General features: G+C 48.2%; 1 protein-coding gene, 1 long non-coding RNA gene and 1 pseudogene across 4 annotated transcripts; 2 read left to right on the top strand and 1 right to left on the bottom strand.

Annotated features, from left to right (window-relative positions):
• The first annotated feature begins 70 nt into the window (after positions 1–70).
• On the top strand, positions 71–8,025 carry LOC115598647. 2 transcript variants are annotated; one of them, XR_003987803.1, is made up of 3 exons: positions 71–178; positions 1,203–1,410; positions 7,938–8,025. It is a non-coding gene; the product is annotated as an uncharacterized LOC115598647 (long non-coding RNA). The 2 variants fall into 2 exon arrangements; XR_003987802.1 differs by having other exon boundaries at positions 71–182.
• On the bottom strand, positions 5,719–14,201 carry LPAR5 (lysophosphatidic acid receptor 5). Of its 2 annotated transcripts, none has more exons than XM_008499134.2 (2): positions 14,081–14,201; positions 5,719–7,385 (listed from the first exon to the last, which is right to left on the bottom strand). In XM_008499134.2, exon 2 carries the CDS (start codon positions 7,071–7,073, stop codon positions 5,961–5,963), a length of 1,113 nt encoding a protein of 370 aa, XP_008497356.2. In that variant the 5' UTR covers positions 7,074–7,385; positions 14,081–14,201; the 3' UTR covers positions 5,719–5,960. The 2 variants fall into 2 exon arrangements, with proteins under 2 accessions (XP_008497356.2, XP_030310951.1); XM_030455091.1 differs by lacking the exon at positions 14,081–14,201 and adding an exon at positions 8,105–8,152.
• On the top strand, positions 8,190–21,301 carry LOC103533336 (annotated as a pseudogene).
• Positions 21,302–21,673: the final 372 nt, after the last annotated feature.

The raw sequence follows: 21,673 nt of genomic DNA, 5'->3' as shown, positions 1-21,673 counted from the left end.
GCTGCCGCCGGCTGGGGCCGCTGTTGGCCGCGGAGAGAAGGAGCGGGGCGGGGTCTGCATCCTGCCCCGCCCGCCGGGCACCGGGAGGCCGTTCCCTCTCGTTGTCCGCTTTGTATCCGCCGCCCGACACTCCGCCCGTGTGCCTGTGAGGGGTCGGCGTGGGACGGGCTGCAGTCACGTAGGTGTGGATTTGGATTTAGAGGTCCTTTTGTTATTTCATGTGAAAAAAACCCCAACCAAGCACGAGAGCGAAAATGTAGTGTTGATCAAAATGAAATCTTTCGTCGCAAAGCATTAATTTTGGTGAGAGCACCCCCCTCCTATCAGCTAGCCCTGCCTGATTCGGTGTGGTTTTACGCATATAGGCTCCCCTGGGCTCCCGAGAGGGCAAAGAATAAGAGACTGAGAGCCTGCGGGGTAACCCTCTCAAGCTGGGACAGGCTGTTCCGGGTGTCACGCCATGCCCAGGGTTTAGTCCTCTCATCTGAGTCCATTCCTGACGCAGTGACAGCTTCCTTTATAGATACTTGCAGTGGTTGTCTCTCCCCTCCTCCCCCCTCACGTCCCCCCTTTTTTTTGTTGTTGTTGTTTTCCCTTTTTCTCTCTCCTTACCCTCCCTCCCTCCGCCCTCCTCCCCCCCCGCCCGCGTTATTTCCATCCCCCAAAGTCAGGGAAAGTCTTTTCATCATCACGTTGTAGTGAAAAGTTCGATCCTTCTTCTCCACTCCTTTCCCTCCTGGAGAAAAGTACTTTTATTTCATGGACTGGAGAGTGACTGCCTGTGCTTCAGGGGTTAGGATTTCAGGGCAGGGAGGGTTAAGAGCTAGCAGGGAAGCCTAGGTCACTGCCCTCTTGTCACCGTTGCTACCTGAGTGAAATAGGTTAAAGCAGAGAGAGCTGTGCCCAGCTTTAGCACATCCAGACTTGCAAATATCCTCCAACAAAATTAGAAGCATAGTAGGTTCTTCTTTCATAATATCACTATGTTATGCTCTTTCTTTTTGTTTTGTTTGGGAGCCCTTAGAGACCCCTCTCTTGCTGTGCAAGGTAGTACACAAGCTGAACAAAAGAACAGAGACAGAAGGTAACATGGAAATGTGGGAAACTGCAAGAAAACCCTGAGAAGAATTTGGTCAGCAGGATGTACAGAGGTATCAGTGCTGTCAGGCCTGGCTTCTGATGATTTTCTGTTATCATTGCAGAATAAAGGAGTTTGAAAAAAGGCTTTAAAGGAAACTCAGGAAATGTGAAGCTTAGACTGACCACTTGCAGACACAGGATCAAGGCTGCAGCTGGAAGGCAGGTGGGATACACAAAATGTAACCTATGCAAGAACAGCTCTGAGATGGAATGACAATGATGAAGCCAAGAAAATGCTTGGGAATCTCAGAACAGCATCTCAAACACCAGGTCAGAGAACCATACAATTATTTAGGTTGGAAGGACCTCTGGAGGACAGCTGTTTCAACTCACAGCAACTGGAGGGAGGGAGGGAACACGGGGGGTAGGGCGGTGGATAACCTCCCGGGCTCAAAGCAGGCACAACTTTAGTTGCTCAGGGCATTTGTAATACAAAATACATGTTTCGTGTGAGGCAAACATCAGGTGATGTGAGGCATTCAGCCAGTATGTGGTGGAAGGGATACAAGCAGTAACAAAAACAATTTGAAGTTTAAGTCTGACTTGTCCTGGGCCTTCTTTTTAAGCTGACTTACAGAACCCAGAGAGTCAGTAGGTTTCTAGAAAGTATAAAATACATTTAAGATCAAGATAAATAGTAATAACAATATGTTTTCATATCATCCAAATGAAGAACTGTTTCTAGAAGTGGTTAGTGTGTCTGTTCTGGAAGTCAAAAGACTTGAAATCCCAATGTATTTATGTATTTTTGCAGATACTGTGTCTGCTCCACAAAGAATAAGTATTCTGTACTCCTTTGTCATCTCTTTGACCTTCCACTTGTTTAGTCTCACTTGATAAGAGCACATTAATGTTCACATCCGCGAATGACACAAAGTGCAGGGAAGCAGCAAATGGCATCTTTTACCCATGACATACTTAACAAGAGCACTAATTCAAGAATTAGTGCAGTAGGAAGTACAGAGTCAACTATACAGGTTGAAGAGTCTTTGATGAACTTATATTCCCATTTAACTTTTTTTTCTTGAATACCATTGCTTCATGGAGTTGGCTTCTGGTGTTTCAAACACATGCTTTAAAGTGATTCCTTTTTGTAGCAATTGGTATTGTCTGCCACTACGATACACTAGGACTTTCTGATTTGTTTGTTTGGCTTTTTTTATATACTCATTAAACAGGATGTATAAAGCAAGATAGGGCAAGTGACTCATTTCACTGAGAGACAGTATATGCATGTTCTGTTCTTTATCACTGCATGACAGAACAAAAAAATCAGGCAAACAAAGGCAAAAATGCAGAAGCAGAAGACCTAGCTAACACTAATTCTCTCTGGCAGACATGAAAAATATACAAAATCCCCTCCAGAATCCAAAGTAATTAAACTTGACTAGAATCCTCAAAAATGAAACAAAACCACTGCAAGCGGAAAAAGAATGAAAACCCAAAGGACAAAATGCAACAGCCCACACTGGGCACACCATGGCCTATATATAACAATTAAGAAAAGTCCTCAGAAACTCAAAGTCAAGAACTTTCCTCCTGTATGCAGCCTGACCAGCAGCCCCCTCTGTTGTTAAACTGGTTGATGAGATCCATTAAGAGATTAAGAGATCAGCTTTTCTCTCTCTCTCTCTTTCTCTCTCTTTTTTTTTTTTTTTTTTTTTTTCTCAAAATATTTAAGATAAAAGGTCCTTTGCTGGAAGTGGAATGTTTATAAAATGCTCCAGTAAAATAGTTCCTCTATTTTCAGGGATGAACCTTTAAGAAAATATGATGGTTTCTCATGTTCTTTTTGACAAGTTATGCACTATGTTTTGGGGGGATCCTGTAACTTTGACAGAGGAGCAAGCTCTTCCAAAGGAGTGGTGTCTGCCACCTGACATTTCATTCACACATGGCAAGTTTACCAAAAGATGAGCCAATCTCTGCTCTCAGTGGCACTGAGGAAGCACAAGAAGCAACAGCAATTACTTGCAACAAGGAAGATTCCTGGTGAGTACTAGGAAAAGCCTCTCCCTAGGGCATACTTCAACATCAGTGTGGGTGCCCCGAGAGGCTGAGGATCTCCATCCTTGGAGGTGCTCAGAAGACACCTAGACAAGACTCTGAGCAACCTGAACTAACTCAGAGTCCCAAGTGCATCTTTCCTGCTCCTGTGGCTTTGCCTGTGTGAGCCTGGGGGGAGGTCAGAGATAGTACAGCTGAAGGATAGCCCTCTCCTCTGGTTACTTCAGAATTTCCAGAAAATTCTGCTGGAACCTCAGCCAGGGCTGATTCCCTGCCCCAGGAACTGCTTTTAAGCAGTTATCCTTAACTGCTTAAAAAGCAACTGCTTTGCTCTTACCCTTGGCTCCTACCTGAGACACCTTGCCTGTACCTGGCCACACAATGTGTTTATCTAGATCCATGGGCTGGCTTCCTGGCTTGACCTGAGACCTACCTTGTCACGATGGACTTGTGTGGCAAGTGCTGCTGGGGCTCTGGTTACTGCCTCCAAACCTGATCCTGTTTCTGACTTGACTTCTTAGTTTGACCTTGGACCTGCCTTGTCACCACAGGTTTGTCTGACAATCTCGATTCTCAGCTGAACCCAACTATCATCACCTTACCTGCCTTGCTTGTCTTGTTCAGGTGCTTCCCTTTGCTGGGGATGCCCCTTTCTCTACCTGCCTTGTTTCCCCTGTTGGCTTTCAGCTGCTGCTATTCCTTTGGAAACAGCCAGCCCTTACTGTCCCAAACAATTGGCTGTGAGCAGGAACTGGGGTAGAGACCTCCAGAGGTCCCTTCCCACCCAAATATTTCTATCAGTTCAGGATAGTGCTCTAGCCAAGTTAAAGGCAAATGAAAAATCAGCTTCCTTGGGCAGGGAAGAAAAGATGACATTGAGGCATTGTGCTGATGACTAGGTGCATGTGTGCTAGAGCTGGGAAGAGAGAAATGACCAGAGACACGGGGACAAGGAAAGGGGTCTAGGAAAGAGGAAGATGTAGAAAATGGACAGCTGTGTAGTTGCTGCAATATCACCCCACCACCCTGTAGCTCTCAGAACAAAAGGATAACATCAGGCCCTAGCAGAAGGTATTCACACAGCTCATGATTCCTCTCCAGCTGCACTGACAAATGATTCACATTCACATGGCAGTTCTGAATTTTCAAAATAGAAATACCTATTGCCCTGCAAACCCTCTTCCACCTCTCTCACTGCATCTCTCAGAATATGCTAAATGTCCTTCATCTACAGTTATGACTCAAGACTGTTCTTCTGGTGGTGCATGGGCTGAGAAATGGGAAAAACCTGGCCTCTCTGAGAAGTATTTGTCAAAAGCAGCCTGTGACACAAAGATCTCTCTGAAAGCAGCCAAGGATCTCTCTGTGGAGAGGCTCAGCATCTTCTACAGGTCTTCTAGAAGACCTGCTTCTACAGTCACCTGTAGTAAAAGAAGAGGTCTTAAAGAGGAAAGGCTGATATAAAACTGTGTCTCTTAAAATGTACTCTAACACAAAGCCATGATGTATTGCTATGCATTTATTCCTGCATCAATCATGAGGTAGGGACTCAAAATTAGATTAATGACTAATTTAGAAGTTCAAGAACCAGGACTTCACTCTGAACAGCATTTTTTGTGACTTTTCCTTACTGCTCCTTTAACATAATAATAAAAAAAATTAAATATATTGTGATTGACCCACCCAGGATAGCCTGAATCCTGCTGGAAGACACAGAGAGGCTGTTTTGCAGTGCAAGTGGAAAGTGGAAAGGCAACCCTTGGTCACTAACAGGAAGGAATAACTGGGGTTTCTGTCACTGCTGGTGTATAGCTGGGTCTCTTAGTTCTGGGGAGATTTATAGGGCTTTTGCACACGGTGTAGGATGAAAAAGCATGTACAAACAGTGCAGCCTCATTCCATGACATCATTTCTTTTTAACTGAAAATTACTCAGACCTGAAATCAATCACACTATGGCAGAGCAACAGGAAAGTGCACAGCACCAACATCAATGTGAGTTTCAGAAATGTCAAGACTATTGGTCTCCTCTTTTTTTCTGGGGTCACTCTTAATGCCAGTTGTATTTTTAGGTATGCTGGTGTTTTTCCAAGCCTTTTTACTTTAGGCAAATGTATAACCATTGTGCTGCATGTGGGTGTATACAGCTGCACAAGCACATTTGACATACCTCCTAAAGATTGCTTTGCTAAGGTCTGTAACTTAACATACAATTTAGAACCTATTTTCTGCAAGAGTACTAAACACTCAGCTATTCTTGATTACAGCAAGGGTTGCTAAATGCTTCAACTCCTTTGGAAAACTAAGACACTTATTTAGGTGTTCCAAGCTGTATTTAAGACTCAGATTGAAGCACCTAGTAAAAAAACAAAAACCAAAAACAAACCCCAAACTCCAAAGCTTCTCTCAGTTCTTACTACTAGATTCATTCTGTCAGCAGTGAGTACCACACCTGTGCTCTGTCCAAACCCAGAACAGCTTCATGAGCTTCATGTCATGGTCCAGTCTGGAGGTGCTCAGGAAGGATGGACTTACTACAGGAATCTATGCTGGCCGGACCTAGACACACTAGATTTGCTTCAAGTCCTTACTCTCCACTGTTTCCTGTGCCAAAAGAGTCAGGTGGGATCATGTCACCAAGACATCCCTGTTTATTCAAAACAATCTTTCATCCTTCAGCTTTATATCATCAAGTTCACCCATATACAGTCTGCTCAGTTCCCTCAAACAGTTTGCTAAGTTACCCTGAGATATTTGCCACAGTTTTGGTGTGATTGTTGACTGGGTGATGCTGCAATGGTGACCTTTTGGTGGTTATATTTCCGAGTCCTCGATAGGGCCATTCAAAAACAGAGCAGTAGGAAGTGATGGCAAAGATTCATTGGGATGGATAAAGCTTTCAGCTGGGAACTGCTTTACTTTTGTGACAGCATGGTGTCTGGCTGACTTATTCTCCCCAATGTGAGTCTTAAGGATTCCTGTGTCTGAGTCCCAAGTTTGTCCCCGCCGCAGTTTCTTAAAGGTGTTATGGAACCCCTCAGTACTAAAGTAGTAGATCAAGGGGTCCACCATGCAGTTCATGCTGGCCAAAAGCATTGTCATAATTAATACTTGGCGCACAGAGTCCTGTGTTTCTTGCTCAACCTTCAACACCCTGGCTTTTATCATTCCATAGACTGCCAGGGTAGTGTTGTAGGGAACAAAGCAGATGATGAAGATGACCAGATTGACCAAGAGGAGACGGACAGTCTTCTGCTGTCTCAGGGTTTTCGTCTGGCTGTCCTGGCAGAGCTCCTGAAAGATCCGAATTGAGCAGTATGTCACACAGCTGAGAGGCAAGAGAAACCCCAAGATTTCAGCCAGGACAACTAGGGGAAAGAGGTTATTCTGCCATATGTTGTCACGAAAGCTTTCAAAGCACAGGTAAATGGTCTGGTTATGCACCTCGCAGTGGTTTTGCTTGTGGACTATGGCTGTGGGGATGGAGCCCATGAAAATCACAACCCAGACAATCAGACAAAGGAGCCTGGCCACCTTGGGGCGCCGCAGATGCCGCCAGCGAAGTGGGTGGACAATGGCAACATAGCGATCCAGGTTGATGCACATGAGGAAGAGGCAGCTACCATACATGTTGATCTGGAAGACGGAGCCAGAGACCTGGCACAAGGTGTTACCAAAGGGCCAGTGGTGGTTGGAATAGTAATAGAGTCGCAGTGGCAGAGGGAGTGTGAAGGTGAGGTCGCTTACAGCCAGGTTGAACATGTAAATCATCACCACGGACTTCAGGCGCAGGTAGCGGATGAATATCCACAGGGCCATCACATTTAGCACTAAACCTGTAATGAATATCATGATGTAGCCAGGCAGGAGGAGGTGGTGGTTGAAGCTGTAATCCTTGCATTTCTGAGATGCATTGGAAGCTGACATGCCCAGCGAGGATCAGGGGAGGGGCTCACTGAGATGGTTGCTCTTATTGGGCTAAGGAAGCACAAAGAAAAGCACTGAGAGAAGTCATTCCCCTCTAAGAAGGTGTGGGCAGGTCATTCTCCTCAGCTGCAGCTGGAAGAGAGATGGGCACATCTCCCTCTTGACTGGTGCTGCTTGGATTGCTGTTCAGCAGTCATCTGGCAGGGATGCTACTGCAGTCAGACTCTGCCTCTAGTTCAGCAATTCTCAGTAGCTATGGGGATGCTGATGCAATGAAGGGTCACTGCCAGTTGTTGAATGTCAGCACAACTCCTGGTGAGAGTGGAAGACAAAGACAGGAAAGTTTGAGTTAAAAGTCCAAATCCCGCTATAATGGATTTTGCTGCAAGAACTCACAAAAAAACCAAAGGACTAAGAAAAATGGACAGTAGAAAAGTGAGTAATTATATGTCATCAGGAGCCAGAGCACAGAGAGAGTGATGTTTGTATGGATTAATTTATCACTCAGCCCCAGAAAATGTAAACTGCTTTGACTGCTGCTGACAACACACGTATACTAGAAAGGGACAGCAGAGGCACACACAGGGAAAGTAGTTAAGCCAGCTTCAGCCAAAAAGAGATGTAGAAAAAGAAGAGAGCAAGTGTTTTGAGGAAAAAATGCTGACTGGAAGGAACTTAAAAAAAAACAAAACCTGTGTAATTTTATTTATATCAGAGAAACTGGACTTTGTACATCCATTGCAGATAAAAAGAATTATATAGGTAGGATTGTCCCCACCTTGGAACACAAGCCTGAGTTCCATCTGGTTGGAGTTTGTTCGATTGCTTACATTCATACAGGTCCTTCTGTATTCTCTCTTGCAGGGGAACAACGATGCCTAATTGGATTGCATATCCTCAGATAATTTTCCTGCTTACAACACCATAAAGCATGAAGCAACCCACATCCCACAGACATGAAGCAGAACAGCCAGGTAAAGGAGGACACAGTAAAGAAGGAAGGTCTGTGGAATTCATGTAGACAAACCTACCTGTGACTCCAAAGTGATGTGAGGCTGGTAACCACTCTAGATAGATACCCTGTATCTGATAGAACCAGTTCTGTCTGACTCCAAGATGGACCTCTCACTGGGCAAGGCTGACCTCACCATCAATGGCAGTGGTGCCTCTGTGAGACATATTTAAGAAGGGGGGGAAAAATGTACTTATGCAAAAGCCAGAAGAGAGGAGTGAAAATATGTGACGAAAGAGGGGAGGAGGTGCTCCAGGTGCCACAGCAGAGATTGCCATGCAGCCTATGGTGAAGACCATGGCTGAAGCAGGCTGTGCCCTGCAGCCCACAGAGGTCCACAGTGGAGCAGATTTCTACCTTCAGCCCCCGGAGGATCCCACACCAGGGGTGGATCCCCAAAGGAGGCTGTGACTCCATGGGAAGCCTATGCTGGAGCTGGTTCCTGGCAGGACCTGTGGCTTTGTGGAGAGAGGAGGGCAGGCTGGAGCTGGTTCACTTGCAGGACTTGTGACCCTGTGGAAGACCCATGCTGAAGGACTGCACCCTGTGGAAAGGACCCATGCTGTATCAGTTAAGGAAGAACTGCAGCCCATAGGAAGGACTAATGTTGGAAAAGTTTGTGGAGGGCTGTGTCCCATAGCAGTGAGATATAGCTCCATGCTGGATTAGGGGAAGAGTGGGAGGAATCATCCCCTTGAAGAGGAAGAAAGGGTAGATACAACATGTGATGAATTGACCATAACACCCCTTCCCTGACACTCTGTGCTGCCACGGGTAGAGAAACTTGTAGTAAAACTGAGTCCAGGAAGAAGGAGAAGGAAGGAATGGGAAGGAAGGTGTTTTAAGATTTTATTTTATTACTTGTTATCCTACTCTGATTTGATTGGTAATAAATAAAATTAACTTCCCCGAGTCAAGTCAGGTCTGCCTGTAATGGTAATCACTGAGCGATCTCCCTGTCTTTAACTCGACCCACAAAGCTTTCATTATACTTTCTCTTCCCTGTCTAGCTGAGGAGGGGAATGATAGAGCAGCTTTGGTGGGCACTTGGCCTCCAGCCATGTCAACCCAGCACACTCCCCATACCTGCAAGGTGGCTACTGGAAGACGACAGAGTTAGCTGTTCACAGTGATGCATGGCAGAGAGACAAGAGGCAATGGGCATAAACTGAAGTAATAAATACTCAGATTGGATATAGGGAAAAATGTTTTCACTGTGAGGACAGTTATGCATTACAACAGGCTTCCTAGAGAGGCTGTGGAGTCTCCATCCTTGGGAGTTTTCAAGACCAGACTCTGTACAGTCCAGAGAAATCTCATCTGTTCTGATAGCCAACCGTCCTTAGAGTAGGAGGATGAGTTAGAGTTAGATGAGGATGAGTTAGAGACTGCCTTAATTATTCTATGATCCTAAAACTAGACATCTGCTCTCAAAGTTGTCACAGTGGAGTAGGGTTTGATAAGCATGACATGTTTCCCCTCAGCTGTTTGCAGGGGTTAGATAGAGATTCTCTCACAAAGCCCACATAGAGTGTCTCAAAAGGACAGTAAAATTTTCTTTCTAGAGGAAATCTTTACATAAGGTTGATATTACTTTAATAAGTAGATACTCAGCAACTTGACAGGCATGACAAGCATGTGAGTCCTTCTGGATGGGCTTTGTGGCAATGAACAGATCTAGAGGATGGAGCTATTAAAGACAGAAGAGGTGCATGCTGACCTCATAGGCAGGAAAAGATTAATTCTGGCAACAGTATGTTAAATGGTGAAGGTTGAAGTCTAACACAAGAGAGCAGACAGCTATCAGTTTGCCCAGATCTACCACCAAGACAGGTCCAGCTCTGGACCCTTCTACACAAAAAGGACATGAACCTGATGGAGTGGGTCCAGAGGAGAGCCACAAAAATGATCAGGGGACTGGAACACCTCTCCCATGAAGACAGGCCAGTGGAGCTGGGGTTGCTCAGCCTGGAGAAGAGAAAGCTCTGTGAAGACCTAAGAGAGACCTTCCAGTATCTGAAGAGGACTGACAGGAAAACTGGAGAGGGACTGTTTGCAAGGGCTTGTAGTGATAGGACAAGGGACAATGGTTTTAAATTAGAGAAGAGTAGATTTAGATTGGATGCAAGTAGGAAAAAATTCTTTACCATGAGGGTACTGGAAAAATGGAACAGGTTGCCCAGGGAAGTAGTTGAGGCCTCATCCCTGAAGATATTCAAGGTGAGGCTCGACAAGGCTGCAAGCGAAGTGATCAAGTTGAGGATGTCCCTGCTTACTGCAGGGGGTTGGACCACATGACCTTTAGAGGTCCCTTCCAACCCAAATTATTCTATGATTCTATGATTCTTAGAGGAAGTTCTGTGGTTTTTCAAGCTTCATCTGAGTGGCTTTCACCCGTCTCTGACAATGATGGTTGAAAACTTTTTGTGAAGACTTGTGTAAATTTAAAGTATAATATAATCCAGAAAGGCAAGGAAAATGTTTAAGAACATTGCTGATTTCAAGTGAAATTAATAGATGCCTCAAAAAAATCTCAAGGGGGGTATACCAGCTTTTGCTAGAGCCAAAACCTTGCAATGACTGCAAGTTCAACATACTGCATACTCTGAAGACTTCCTGCAGAGGGAATCTCAAATGTCCACAATATTGATGATGTGGCTGCACTGAGCTGTGTAGGTGTAGATCTCACTTGCATGTGGTCATGGTCAGTTCAGATAGGTTTTTCTCATCACTTTGTTACATGAAATTTCAGCTGTAATTTAAGGCCAGTCACTCAGTCTTGATCTCTGCATTTCTTCATAGTAAAGCCATCTTTTCTAACTTGAATAATTTTATGTCTCCAACAGATTTGTTATTATTCATACCTCATGAATAGGTCAAACAGTCCAAGCCCCAGCACTGGTGTCTTGTAACTTCACTGAGAAAACCAACCACCTACCTGCATTCTCTGTCCTGCATTTAAGCACTTTTTATCCAGGTAGGAACCTTCTTCTCTTTAAGTACCAAGAACCCTTTTAAAAGTCTTTTGGAAATTCATATGGCCATGGATCACATGTTTGTTGACTGCTTCAAAGAAGAACTGTGAGACACAGCATCCCTTTATAAAAGCCATGATGACTTTCCTCAGTAATTAGATGTGACTGAATGCCAATTGATTTTTTTCCCTTTATTATAGCTTCTACTAGTCTTTTCAGCACAGACATGAAGCTCCCTGGTCTGAAATTCCCCAAGAGACATTCCTCAATTTATGTCCTCTAGTGAGCCTTGAAAAGCAGTTTTAAGCAAATGTTTTTATGCCACAGTTGGTCAAGTCTTCCACCCTTCAGCTTTTTTCAGACCTCTGGGGTAGGAGCCAGGTGGCTTCAGACACTGCTTCAGACATCTTGCTGCTCCATGGCTGTTCCTACCAACCTATTGATCAGCAACAGTTGATCAATTTCCCCATTAAGATAGTTTCTGCTGTGGAAATCTGTCAGGTTTTCATGCCATGAACATCAGTGCAAGAAATCTGTTTATGTTTTTGCCCACAATCACCTTTTTATTTTTTCTGAGAGGTCTTTCCTCACAGAGTAGCCTGTTAGTCTTTGAGACACCAAGCAGCAGGGGTCTAAACTGGCAGGAAAGATCATTGACTACAGAAAACTGACTGGATTTTTTGAGGGGATTTTTTTATCTGTGTGTGTATGGAAACTCAGAAGCAAGAATCCATTACAGTGGTGTTACTGAAGCTAAGCTTAAAGTCTCAAATTTGATAGAACAGGTACTGTAATGAAGATCTCAGAGACTTGAAATAAGATGCTTACGTACACTGCCCTTGGAAAGATAAAGCTGTGGGAATGGGACATTTCTCTGCAGAATTCTGGTGGCACTGTTTTGCCTGTTCCTCACTGAAGAGGTAGCTATGGTTAAAGCAGGCTGGTAGCAGGGATACACAAAGCTCAAACTGGCTGGTTTATCCTATTTGACTGATGTCTAATGTCTAAGAGCCACAGGTCATGTTCTTTGTGGCTGCGGTTCTAAAAGAACCTCAATACTCATTGCTCTACACAAAAGCTGCTGAGAGGTCTCAAGTCATCAGTTGTGTAAGGAGGTAATGGTACCACAGCTGAATAATCCTCCTTCTCATGATGAGATGCTCCCTTGAAATCCTGAAGGAACTTTCTGTTTGGTGGCTGACCTAATCTTGCCCTGGGGGTGGAGGAAGCATCTTTTTACCTCACAGCAAAGACTAGTGTGAGCCCCCGGGGGCTATCTGTCCTCATCATGGCCTTTTCCTAAGCAGAGACAGGAAAGAGCAATTCAAACTACAGATGTTATCTAGGCAGAGACTTTTATTCTGCTTTCAAATGGAAAATAAACTTGTTTATAGTATTGCTTTGGAAGGGGGGCAGGGGGAAATGACATAGACATGACATATGTGCACCTGTGCATGCACAGTCACACACATGGTGAGCAACTGCTGCAGGGAAGGAGAAACTGTGGAAACAGGGAGGAAGGGAGGAAGGGAGGGAGGGAGGGAGGGAGGGAGGGAGGGAGGGAGGGAGGGAGGAAGGGAGGAAGGGAGGGAGGGAGGGAGGGAGGAAGGAAGGGAGGGAGGGAGGAAGGGAGGAAGGAAGGAAGGGAGGAAGGGAGGGAGGGAGGAAGGAAGGAAGGAAGGAAGGAAGGAAGGAAGGAAGGAAGGAGGAAGGAAGGAAGGAAGGAAGAAGGAAGGAAGGAAGGAAGGAAGGAAGGAAGGAAGGAAGGAAGGAAGGAAGGAAGGAAGGAAGGAAGGAAGGAAGGAAGGAAGGAAGGAAGGAAGGAAGGAAGGAAGGAAGGGAAGGAAGGAAGGAAGGAAGGAAGGAAGGAAGGAAGGAAGGAAGGAAGGAAGGAAGGAAGGAAGGAAGGAAGGAAGGAAGGAAGGAAGGAAGGAAGGAAGGAAGGAAGGAAGGAAGGAAGGAAGGGAGGGAGGGAGGAGGGAGGAAGGGAGGGAGGAGGAGGGAGGGAGGGAGGGAGGGAGGAGGGAGGGAGGGAGGGAGGGAGGGAGGGAGGGAGGAAAGATATAGGTGTGAGCTGGGCTAACATCAACTGTGGTTGCTGTATGTGGGTAGAGAAGAACATCATGCTGGGGGTGGGCAGTTGAAAAGAAACAGTTGAAAAGAATGCCTTGTCCTCCACTATTATACCCCCCCTCCTGTGACCACCTCACTCAGATGAGAGCCACGTGCTTCCCTCAAGTGCTTTGGAGCAGAGAAATGAGGTGGAAAAAATACAGCTAGAAAAATCTTGCCGAGCATGCTGCAGGATCAGTGTTTCTGAGACCAACTTGTCATTGAAACCTTTGAGTGCTTTAGAGATGCCCTGGGGGTGTAGACAGAGCTGCAATGGGGTTCAGAGCAGTGCAGCTAAGAAAACACAAACTGTGCCAACTCGCTTAGTAAATCTGAAACCAAGAGGAAATCACACAAAGTGCATGCACCAAACCTCAGAAAAACACTCTACTTCTGCTTTAGGTGTTTAAGGTATATTTTCCCATAAATGTAGATGCTTTTTTCCTGCATAAGTGATATTTAAGCCCCACTTATCACCTTTTTTCTAACTAAGAAATCAGATTATTGTGATGATCAGAACCGTGAAGACATTCAAGATGTAGGATGGCTTTTTTTTTTCATACATAACATCAAACCTGAGACCTCCATATTTGACTCATGAGGTCTGATCACACTGCTACTGCCTACTGTCACCCTGCTTCACCTGCTGATGGCATTGTGGAAGAGGATTTCCACTGAGGGCACCTCAGCAAAGTAAGCTGCAAGCTGCCTGTGCTTTCTGTTGAATAAATGTTAATAAATACAGAGATTTTCCTAGCACCTCTAGGTTCACTGGACAAGAGAAGAGGCATAGAGGGTTTGCCAGTGCCCTGTGGTCATGTCTGGCAGCACATGTGCAACAGCACATGGGGACTGGTGCCCAGGGCACCCAGGCCACCCAACTCTTCAGATGTTTCCATCTCACTTACCTCTCTGAAGCTGAAGAACTAAAGCTGCACAGGGGCTCGATGGCTAATACTGCTGTCACTTCAGAGGTCTCAATCCAGGCACAAAAATTCCAAACAGCTTGAATCAAAACTGAACCAAGTAGGCTCCTTGGCTACTTTGTTCATCCAAAACAGCTGCCCACTACAGCACCATGACTGGTTCTGTATCAGTCATGCTGCAGTTCATCTCCTTTCCTTTCTCACTTCCTGATGCACTTCTGGTTAGCCACAAAGCATGAACTTTGTTATCCGAAGCTGATAAGCTGAAACACATCATATGAAAGCAAATGTAATAGTGAAAGAAGCAACACCCAAGTGTTCTTGAAACTGAAGAGACCTGCCCTGGGTCATAGTGCCAAAGACTTGTTCCTCTTTGCTCCCATGCTAACTCAGCCACCCACAGGATGACAAGAGAAAATTAAAACATCCCTCTCAAGATACAGCCAAACAGGAGATTGGAAGTGAAATATGGGGAGTGACTAGCCAGCACAAAGGCTCAAAGTCCTGTCAGTCCCACAGCCTCGGGTACTCTGGGGCCAAGCCCCTGCCTGGAGGCTCAGCTGCACACCGCTGGCACATGGCAGGGACCCAAAAAGAACAAAACTCAGAAAAAGTGACAGTCAAAGATGTGTTTGCCACATACACATACATCAGTCCCCGTCATTAAAATCTGCAAGAGGCATGGCACCGAGAAAATGCAAGGGCTGATTTTGCTGGACATCTGGAACCTAGCACTGCCAAGTGCTGCTGGGAAGGGATCTGCCCTGCTGCAGAGCCCACCCAGCACCCTGTTGCTTCAAGTCCTATTTCTGCTTTGCCAGTCCCAGCACACCTAGAAGAAGACAGTCATGGAGACACTTGTATTCTTACTGTTGCCCTTCTCCAGGACCAGCTGCCCTGAGAAACTGCAGTGTCTGTGGGCACCCTCTTTCTCTGCAGCCCTTGGCTGGCTCTTCTGCCTGCTGGATGCTGCTGCTGCTGTTTGACATTCTCACTCCCTGCCCCCCCTTGTTCTGCCGGCACTGCCTCCTCATTCAGGGAATGATATGCCAAGGGATGTATGTTCCTGGTGGTTATAAATCGTTGGAGGGTACAATGGCACCTAAACTACTGATCTCACCCAGCTCCTTTTTAGTGCCTCTCCTTTTAACCAGACCCCCTTTCTCACCTCCTAGTTGCTGGGATCTTTGTTCTCACAGCTTTTTGTGTCACTTCAGTTCCCATCAAGGCTCTGGTACTGATAAAGGCTTGCAGATATTCTGGGGAGGGTGTCTTTTCTCTCTTTGCAAAAGGAATCTCTGACACCCTCTCTGGGAACTTCCCCTTCCCTGTGGCCCCTCACCCCCCCTGCACACATGTGCTGAACACAGCAGTCCTGCCTTTACTGTGTATGTTGGAAGAGGAAGACACAGTGACACTTAACCTTGCCCAAGAGCCCACAGCATCCCTCACCCAGCCAGGTTCACTCACCTCACTGGGTCTCGGTACATCAGCCTGCAGGGTCCAGATCCCCCCAGCATGGGTGGGGCTCACACCATTGCCCCTTGCTCTCTCTTGGAGGCTCCAGCTCCTGGGGAAGAGCTGTGCAACCCCCAGCATTTCCTCACTGCTCTTTGAGGCAACAGCAAGTAAAACGAGATTAGTGGCTTCTGTGTTGGAGGTTACACCCTGATGTTGCAGATCCCAACATGCCTGCCAGCCTGGAGCACTGACTCCAGGAAGCGGGATCAAGGACCCGACAGAATGAGGGGTAGGTAGGACTTGGGAAGGCAAGGAGAGAGTTGGAAAGTGTGCTACAACAGAGGGGCTACTCAGGTGTGACCAGAAAAACCCAATGCTCTTCAGACCTCTTTGTGCAAGGCTACGTGGAGGAGGACAGCAAAGGACTTAACTCAAGTGTGGGGCCATGGTGGAAGAACTGTAGCTGGGCCAGAGTAGCTGTGTTTCACTTTCTGAATGATACAGACAGAAAAAGCAGAGACCTCCAGGCTGTTGAGGAGTTTCATCTTCCAGGGCAATGGGGACAGATGGCACTTCCCAGGAACGCTGGAGGAATGGCAAATTTTTCTCCCAGGAAGTTTCAACTCCTCTGTCACACAACATACATATTCCCAGATTCCTCTAAGTTCTTAGGAAAGGGCTACCCACTGAGAAAAGGGGCAGCCACCCCATTATGCCTGCCTAGGAGAAGAGCAAGGATTGCGCCTCTTGTCATGGGGAAGGGAGTGGCTGAAGGGAGAAGTGTCAGGATAAGAGTTAAGAGATCCAGCTGTGCTGTGTCTGTTTGCTGTAGCTATGTGGGCTGCAGGGTAGAAAAGAAGAATGTCCAGCCTGAAGGAGGCAAATGATGGAGGGTTCTCAGGGAGAGCGGCTGGTGATGCAGGAGGCAGCAGATGCAGGAGGCAGCAGGTCTTCTCTGCTCCCATGAGCTGCTACTACAGGGAAACTCAGGCTCCCCAAAGATCTAGGTGACCAAGAGATGACAAGCTGGTGGGTCTAGTGACAGCTGCATGGTGCTGCCAGGTTCTTGTGTGGAAGGGCCTGTCTGCTGCTGACTGAGTCTTGAGCTGCTTCTGGCTGATGAAGAGACTTGACAAGATTGTCTGCTGACAGGACAGCAGAGACTGGCAGTGTGAAACTGATGCTGTCCCCAGCCATGTGAGTTCCCTCTGATGGATTCCTTCCCCAGAAGCTCTCCTGTGATGCTTCCTGACCTGTAGGTAGAGAGCAGCACCACTTTGGGTACCCTTGCAAGGCCAGCCCAGCAGGTTTCTGCAGGCCACCAGTTGTCTGATGCTGGCAGGTATACCAGGCACCCCATGGTCAGTTGCCCAGGGCAGGGGCTACAAGTGCTTTTGCAGTGTTAAGCTGGAGCTGCTGTGCGAGTGACTGTCTAGCACGGGCAGTGGGAGGCTACAAGAGTGGATTCACATGGCTGCTGCACCGTGGCTGAAGGTGGAGTTTTGCTGAGGACAGGATGGAGAGGGTGTGTCTGTACATCATGCTGATCCCTGTGCAGCACATCCTTGCCGTGACCTGGCTGTAAGTATTCTTTGCACTTATACTGTCTGGATTGGCTCTGTCTCCCAGGAGAATGGGCAGGTGTGTGAAAAAACATGGAAGAAGGAACCTGAGCCACCCAAAGGTAGCATGTTAGAAGGGGTATATCTGGAAGCATGAAGGGAGAGGGATGGTGAAGCTGAAGAGTCACAGACCAGGACGGGGAGCAGGATAGTCCAATTTGGCACAGACAAGAGGTAGCACATCCCCTTTACCTGCCCTGTCTCCTTTTATGATCAGGTGACCCGTCTGGTGGATGAGGGGAAGGCGGTAGATGTGGTCTACCTGGATTTCAGCAAAGCCTTTGACACCGTCCCCCATAGCATTCTCCTGAAAAGCTGTCAGCCCACAGCTTGGACAGGAGCACCCTGTGCTGGGTTAGGAACTGGCTGGAGGGCCGGGCCCAGAGAGTGGTGGTGAACGGGGCTGCATCCAGTTGGCGGCCGGTCACTAGTGGTGTCCCCCAGGGATCAGTGTTGGGCCCAGTTCTGTTTAATATCTTTATTGACGACATAGACGAAGGGATTGAGTCCATCATCAGCAAATTCGCAGATGACACCAAGCTGGGAGGAAGTGTGGACCAACTCAAAGGCAGGAGGGCTCTGCAGAGGGACCTGGACAGACTAGAGAGCTGGGCCGATTCCAACGGGATGAGCTTCAACAAGGCCAAGTGCCGGGTCCTGCACTTTGGCCACAACAACCCCATGCAGCGCTACAGGCTGGGCACAGAGTGGCTGGAGAGCAGCCAGGTGGAAAGGGACCTGGGAGTCTGCATCGACAAGAAACTGAACATGAGCCAGCAGTGTGCCCAGGTGGCCAAGAAGGCCAATGGCATCCTGGCCTGTATCAAAAACAGCGTCACCAGCAGGTCCAGGGAGGTGATTCTTCCCCTGTACTCAGCGCTGGTTAGGCCACACCTCGAGTACTGTGTCCAGTTCTGGGCCCCTCAGTTTAAGAAGGATGTAGAGGTCCTGGAGCAGGTCCAAAGGAGGGCAACCAGGCTGGTGAAGGGACTCGAGCACAGGCCCTATGAGGAGAGGCTGAGAGAGCTGGGGCTGTTCAGCCTGAAGAAGAGGAGGCTCAGGGGAGACCTCATTGCTGCCTACAACTCCCTGAAAGGAGGCTGTAGCGAGGTGGGAACTGGACTCTTTTCACAGACGACCTTCAACAAGACAAGAGGACACAGTCTTAAGTTGTGCCAGGGGAGCTTTAGGTTAGATATTAGAAAGAATTTCTTCACGGAGAGGGTGATTAGGCTATGGAATGGACTGCCTGGTGAGGTGGTAGATTCTCCGTCCCTGGAGACATTTAAAAAAAGACTAGATGTGGCACTCAGTGCCATGGTCTAGCAACTGCTCTGGTGGGTCAAGGGTTGGACTAGATAATCTCTGAGGTCCCTTCCAACCCGGCTAATTCTATGATTCTATGATTCTCTAAAACAGGACTGCAGAAGGCCAGTCCTCCACAGATGTGACTCTGTCTCTAGTCCATCTGCAGCTAAATCTCTCCTCCCCCACAAGTACCTGGCAAAGCAGCCATATCTCTGGGTGGTCCTCCAAGACCCCAGTGGCTGTGAGGGCCTGTCTGGGCTGGTAGAGGAGCAGGTCCATGTTTGCCAGAGGCAAGTGGAAGCCATGGATGCAGTGAGGTGAGTCACAGAGATGGTGGTCGAGGAGTGCCAGCACCAGTTTCACTCTCCAGTGGAATTGCCCCACGCTGCAGGGTCTGCAGGCCTTTGGCAAAGTTGTCATCCAAGATCAGTGAGGGGGAGAGGAGCTGGAAGAGTTGGCATGGGGTCCCTTCAGTATGCTGGAGGGGTCCCCTTGACACCTCAGTCTTGCATGGGCTAGCATGCAAGTGTCACACTGGGACTGGTCCCAAAGTGGCCGGTGTCTTCCCCCACACAGCTGTCAGAACAAAGAAATCTGAAAATAAATGCATGTGCTGTTATTTCTAACATTCTAACACAACTAACATTCTGGCTAAACTTCTTCCTCTTTCAGTCAGGCTTAGTTTTATGTCCCATCTTGACAACTCTAAGTCCAGCCCTGCAGACTTCTACATCTTCTCCCCCAGCCTGCCACCAGCCCCAGCCCTTAGGAGTAGCACTTCAAATCAAATATTCTGTTCTGGGGCTGCAGTCCCTTTTTGTTGCAGACCGAGGAAAATGATCTGCCCATGCACCCACAACAGCATGCATATGTTTGAATGGGAGGAGCACTGCAAGCAGCCATGAGCAGGGTCTCTCTGGCTCCTAGAGACAAGGTCCTCCCTAAACACCCCTCTGCATGGGATGCACAGCCATGGTTTCCCCACCACAGCTCCCTTTTCCCTTCCCCTGGGAGCTATTGACTTCTTTTCTGCAATGGGACACCCAGATTTGAGGCTGCCAAAGTGAGGATTTTGAGCCAGGAGGACCCAAAGATCCATCTCCCTTGCTGGCTCCAAGCTTTGGGACTGCAGCACTGGGTGAACATCCTGGCAGCAATTTCTCCTGAGAAATTCTCCATCTGAATGCATACTTCCTGCCAGCAGTCAAAGCCTCTTTCCCCCATACCATGACCCATCAGTGCCTTCCTTCTCTGTGCTGTGCCATTTCTCACCCTGCTGCAGGCACGGGGGAGTCTGCTTTCATCCATGCCATCTCTGCTGCTGGAGGTGCCTTTGATGTGACTTGTGCTTGCAGCCGTAGGGAGCTTAAAAAGTGTGGCTGCGACTGCAAGATTCAAGGAGTCAGCCCCAAAGATGGAGCAGGAGGACAACGCCAGGGAGTGAGATAGCAGAGGAGAAGAAGATCTGTGGGGGAGACCATCACCAGACGAGGAGGCATCTCCCTTCTCCTTAGCCCTTTGACAGCCAGTCCCAGGGCTTGTCCTTAATCTAGTGGCCACTTTCCCTCTGCAGGTTTCCAATGGTCAGGCTGCTCTGATAACCTGTCTTATGGGATTGCCTTCTCTCAGGCCTTCATAGACAACCCTGAGAGGAGCCATGGCATCTCCTCCAGTCGAGTGCTCATGACCCTCCACAACAATGGCTGGGAGGAAGGTAAGGGTAGGAACAAGGGCTGGGAAGCAATCCTAGCTTCAGAGGTTTCTCCCTGGCTGGGCTCTCTTATCCTGAGGAGCAGGTTCCTAGAGCGGGGCTGCACTGCTCACACCAAGCTGGCTTCTCCCTTACCCACCTCTGTGCAGAGAGACTCCTTTTTGTCACAGAGCCCAGATGTAATTAACCTTCCTTGGCCTTTTCTGTGAAGGAAATTAGTTAAACTAGTTTCTCCATTTTGCTCTGAAGCATTTCCCAGCCCCTCCAGCCCCACCTGACCAAAGTCACCATCCCTGCTGCTGTTAGATCTGGTCTCTTCAACATCCTCTGTCTCTAGGTGGATCTGTTCCCCTCTCCACATCCCTGTGGATCAGAGCAGGCCTTTGTATCTTCCCTGCCTTAGGGATTTCTCTTACAGACCTGAGCCAGCCTGTTTCCCATGGAGTGAATCCCCTTCTGTTCCATACTGGCCTGGCATAGAAAGACTTTAATACTTCCCTTCCCCAGATCCCACCCCCCAGTCCCGTGGGAGGTGTTTTTGGGGGGCAGCAGCTGCTGGGGTGCCTGCAGGCACAGGAGCTGTACAGCAGGTGAGTCCTGGATCTGGCTGTCAGCTCCCTCCTGCTCCCCAGGCTCTCCTGGCCCACAATGAAGCTGGAGTGCAAGTGCCACAGCGTGTCGGGCTCCTGCCAGGTGTGCACATGCTGGAAGGTCATGCCTCCCTTCCGCAGGGTGGGCAACATCCTCAGGGAAAAGCTTGAGGGGGCCACGGAGGTTCACTCCAAGAGGGTTGGTTCCCTCAAGCTCCTGGTGCCCAAGAGCTCTCGCTTCAAGCCCTACACAGCTCATGACCTGGTCTACCTGTTGGCCAGCCCAGATTTCTGAGACCGGGACCCCCGGCGCGGGGTCTTCGGCACCTCTGGCCACCGGTGCAACCGGACATCCCCAGCCATGGACGGCTGCGAGCTCCTGTGCTGTGGCAAGGGCTTCCACACGGCTCAGGCAGAGGTGGTGGAGCGGTGGAGCTGCAAGTTCCTCTAGTGCTGCTCTGTCAAGTGCAAGCAGTGCCGGCACCTGGTGGAGGTGCAGAGCTGCCGCTGAGGGGGGGGAGCACTGGGGTAGGGAGGGAGAGACGGGGGGAGAAGGATTTGCGAGGCAGATGAGGAGAGGACAGCTCGGGGAGAGACACAGGGAAGCAGGAGACACCCAGCCCGACAGGGAGCGGAGGAGATGTGAGATTTCTCTGCCCTGCGGAGAACATCCACTGGCTCCAGGGGTGCAATCAGCTCCTGTGTGCTCCCTGCCCTGTGCCTGCTTGCCAGCCTCGTTGTGCTTTGAATTATTTTTCTGGATGGAGTGTTGGAGGGCGCAGACCCGATAAACCCTGAAACTTTAGAAATAAATCAGCTGCACTGGAAAGCAAAGTGTGCACATCAGCTCCTTCCTCGTGCACTGCATTTAGGACCTGGAGGG

This window comes from Calypte anna, chromosome 1 (genome assembly GCF_003957555.1).
Source record: "Calypte anna isolate BGI_N300 chromosome 1, bCalAnn1_v1.p, whole genome shotgun sequence".
Taxonomy (NCBI): domain Eukaryota; kingdom Metazoa; phylum Chordata; class Aves; order Apodiformes; family Trochilidae; genus Calypte; species Calypte anna.
This window is presented reverse-complemented; position numbering and strand designations above follow the sequence as displayed.

Excerpts from the sequence above, each read along its gene's own strand:
- LPAR5 (XM_008499134.2), bottom strand. The coding sequence starts at position 7,073 with ATGTCAGCTTCCAATGCATCTCAGAAATGCAAGGATTACAGCTTCAAC.